The sequence below is a fragment of the Mirounga leonina genome, unplaced genomic scaffold (assembly GCF_011800145.1).
Source record: "Mirounga leonina isolate KUSES-001 unplaced genomic scaffold, KU_Mleo_1.0 Mir_170, whole genome shotgun sequence".
In the NCBI taxonomy this organism is placed as follows: domain Eukaryota; kingdom Metazoa; phylum Chordata; class Mammalia; order Carnivora; family Phocidae; genus Mirounga; species Mirounga leonina.
In genome coordinates this window covers 7,576,670-7,580,286 of record NW_023270433.1, presented here as the reverse complement: position 1 = coordinate 7,580,286, position 3,617 = coordinate 7,576,670, and the positions used below count along the sequence as shown (strand labels likewise).

At 58.8% G+C, this 3,617-nt stretch overlaps 1 protein-coding gene across 1 annotated transcript; it reads right to left on the bottom strand.

Annotated features, from left to right (window-relative positions):
• Nucleotides 1-2,769, bottom strand: DPM2 (dolichyl-phosphate mannosyltransferase subunit 2, regulatory). Its single transcript, XM_035015728.1, has 4 exons — nucleotides 2,692-2,769; nucleotides 2,312-2,401; nucleotides 1,446-1,548; nucleotides 1-670 (listed from the first exon to the last, which is right to left on the bottom strand). Exons 1-4 carry the CDS (start codon nucleotides 2,692-2,694, stop codon nucleotides 612-614), a joined length of 255 nt encoding a protein of 84 aa, XP_034871619.1. The 5' UTR covers nucleotides 2,695-2,769; the 3' UTR covers nucleotides 1-611.
• Between the last annotated feature and the right edge of the window lie 848 nt (nucleotides 2,770-3,617).

The following is a 3,617-nucleotide window of genomic DNA, read 5'->3' as shown; positions in this document are numbered from 1 at the left end:
AACACATCATCAGTGTTTATTGTTCAGCTCTCCCCAAGAGGCCAGCGCTAGGGCTGGGGGGCTGGGCCTCCTGTGAGAAGCAGTTGGTCCGGGGGCCCACTGTGGCCACCCTAATGGACCCTGAGGCCTGGTGGTAACCCCAGAGCCTGTCAGTCCTCCCCTTAGGCTTTGTGAGGCCCAAAGCAATGTCAGACCTGGGAAAGCTGCCTCCGAGGAGGAGCAGGACATGTGGGAAAAGGTCGCATGATGCCTCAGAACCTACCAAGTCCGACATCAGCAGGTGACAGGAAGGAAACTGAAACAAGAGGGTAGAGCCCAGGGGAAAAGGCAACAGGGAGTCTGAAGGTGAGGTAGGGATGACCGGCATCTTTCAGGCCCTGAGCCAGAAAGGGGTGAGGGGGAGGCTTCCAGGTAATCGTCCCTCCTGGCTTCTGGAAGGTTGAGCAGGGAAGGAGCAGGCCTGTGTGGTAGGTCCCAGACAGCTCCATCCCACAGGGATGTCTGCAGGGCAGCCAGGCTGGAGGGGGCTGCAGTGCCTGGATGGGTCCTATGCACCCCACCTTTGGAGGGGAGGCAGAGGAAAGGCCAGCAGCCTCAGCCCTGCTGGGCCTTCACTGAACCTTTTTGGTCACTTTCTGGTTCTTCAGCATCACGTAGGTGATGAACAGTCCTGGAAATACACAGACCAGAAAAGCCAAGTAAGATCCAGGCTTCGGGCTGCTGGGAGGCCAGAGCAGCTCACAGCGTGGTGGAGCGACCCGCACACGGGGCCAAGCACCTGCCCAACCACCCTCCAGGCCAGCGTCACTTCCCGGGTCACTCAGCAAGCCACACACCCAGCCCCGTGTATTCAACAAACACCAACGGAGTGCCAACACAGGCGAATGGCTACACTTAGTGTTTTAGATTCCACAGGGCACAAGACCCACTCAATTATCCATCTACCCACCCAATCAACCACCTGTCCACCCACCCACCTGCCTACTCCACATCCACCACCCACCCCACCACCCAGTCATCCAAGTGACTCATCCAAACCACTTTCTTGGGCACCAACTCGGTGCCAGGAGCTGAGGACATAATAGTAATGATGAAGCTACAGTCCCCGGCCCAGAGAAGCCCACACATAAACACTGGGAGACAGAGAGGGGCAGGGGTCATGAGCCAGTGGGTGACAAGGGGGTGAAAGGTGACTGAGGTGTGAGCAGAGTGATGATGGTAATGGCAGAGGGAGCAGGAAGAAGGGAGACACCCCATTAGGGCCATCACATTTGAGACCAATGAGCCTGAGGCATGGGGACAAGCAGCCCGGAAGGATGAACAGGAAAACCCCGGGGGGTCAGCTGGGGGCCAAGGGCTAAAGTGTGGAAGCATGTTCAGGGGATGGGAGAGGGTTGTGGGAACCCCCAGACACCCTGCTCAGGGTTGAGGGACTGATGACTTACCCACAAACAGGAGCAGCATGAGGCCGGCGGCCAGCGGGATGGCGACAGCGTAGGCTCGGGGCAGGAAGTACTTGTGGATGACATGCTGGCTGTCGATGAATGGCTGGTATCGAGGACAGAGCTCTGGTGAGCGCTCCTTGCCTGGCCCAGCCCTTCAAGGCCAAACACCGCCCTTCCTCCATCTCAGGGGCTAACCCCAGTCAAAGCACTGGGACAGCACCTGGCTTTGCTTTAAGATGATGCTAATCTGGGGTGTTCTGGCTTGTTTCCTTCATTCACTTACTGAATAGTTGTTCACTGCACACTTGCCTGATGCCTGCCCTAAGGTGGTGCTGGGGACCTGGCAATGAACAGAAGACAAGGGCCTTGCCCTAAGGCACTCCCAGCCCTACAGGGGCAAAGGTACAGGAGGAATCCTCAAGTGGGCCTCCATTTTCCTCCAAAGTTCTTTAAGTTTTAGCCCTCCAAACACACTGCACTTCTTAAGCAGTAACCAACAAATTTTCCCACACGAAAAAAAAATCCTAAAAGCCCTCACAAAATCTACTGGCACTCATCATGCCCGGGAGCCAGCAGGATAACCCAGAAGGACCAGAACTCCAATCAAAGGCAAAAGTGAATCAGTAATAGGGCTTTCCAGTGTAGCGTTAAGGGCCCGACCCTTCTTCCTGAGCTTTAGTTTCCTCACTTATAAACTGGGACACCTCCAGCATCCTCTTAGTGCTGTTCTGAAGATTTCAGGAGATGAGGGCAGGGAAAGCACCTAGCACAGTGCCTGGTACATGGCAGCTGCTTAAATGATGCCAGGGGTCAGCTTCAAGATCCAGGGGTCGAAGGTGAGACGGGGTGGGGGGGGGCACACATACCAAGAGAATCACCCAGGCGGTGTAGTAAGTGAAGATGATCAGGCTAACGGCGACGAGGCCGAGTCCCACCACCTGGTCTGTCCCCGTGGCCTGGAGAAAAGGAGGGCTCAAGTGACGAAGGAACTCCCCGTTTAGATGCACTACTGGCGGGTGGCGTCGCAGCCTGATTGCGCTCTGAGCTTCCCATTCACTCCACAGATGCAGACAGGCCTGACCAGGTATCACTTTCTAGGCTCGGAGAGTGCGGGGCCGCGGCGTTTTCATTCGTACAGTGGGCCCGCGGGACAGCAATCCGGGCTCCGAGGGCCTAAGCCCCGGCTCCCGGGCAGACCCCAGCCCCAGACGCCCCCCGCGCCCCCAGCACTCGGCCCGGAGCTCACCATCTCCCCCGCACTCGCACACCCGAGCTGCAAGCCACCGCAGATCCGGATCCGGGCCCTTCAGGCCCTGGGCCGCAGGGCACGCCGGGAGTCGTAGTCTTTAGGCGGGCCGGGGACGACGTGTCCCTAGACAGGAGGGTGCCGCCTCCCCCTTCGCATGCCGGGAAATGTAGTTTCCAAGGGTATTGCGGGTCACGCTGGTCCCCGACTCTCCCTAGGGAATGGAATCGAATGGGGGACCCAGACTGGCTGGCACTCGTGCCGTCAGTCCTGCCGAACTCGCCCCAGAAGCAAAAGTCCATCTCCAAATATCCCAGAATCCCAAAGCCAGAGCGGGATGGCGTGGGAGGTCAGAGGTCCCAGGATTCAGATGGGGAAAATGAGGCAGAGAGAGGGGCGAAGACTTGGAGATCACAATTCGAGTCAGTGGTGAAGCCGAGACCGGAACCCGGGGGCCTTATTTCCTAGTATCGAGGCCCCAACTTGTCTGTCGAGAGGGGTGCAGAGAGTGTTGCCCCACCTGGGGTGGGAGGACGAAGGGGGTGGCCCAGGTCCCCAGAGATGGGAGGATTCCCACTGGCTGTGAGGGGAGCGCCCCCTTACCATCGCCTGCCTTCCTAGGCGACCCTTCCTAGGTGTCCCCTCTTCGCTGCAGGGATGAGGTCGGGGTGACCCTCCCTTTCCTCACCATCTGCCTTTTGGGCCCTGGGTGTCGCTGCAGCCCAGGCAGCGCACAGAAGGATCGTCGGACTGGCCCCCGCACGCAGGTCCCTCCCAGTCTGGAACACTGTCTTCCCACAGCTTGTGGGGCTGGCTGCCCCTCACCCATCAGGTCTTACTGGGATGCCACACATCCTACGGAGGCCCCTTCACAGCTGGGCAGGGGCTCCCTCCTGTCCTCCACAGCCCCCAGAGTGTCTCTGTGG

Bases quoted from the DNA above. Each gene is read 5' to 3' on its own strand.
- DPM2 (XM_035015728.1), bottom strand. The intron at 1,549-2,311 runs GTATGTGTGCCC...CCTCGATACCAG, and splicing joins CCGCCTGGGTGATTCTCTTG to CCATTCATCGACAGCCAGCA. The intron at 671-1,445 runs GTAAGTCATCAG...GTGTATTTCCAG, and splicing joins CATGCTGCTCCTGTTTGTGG to GACTGTTCATCACCTACGTG.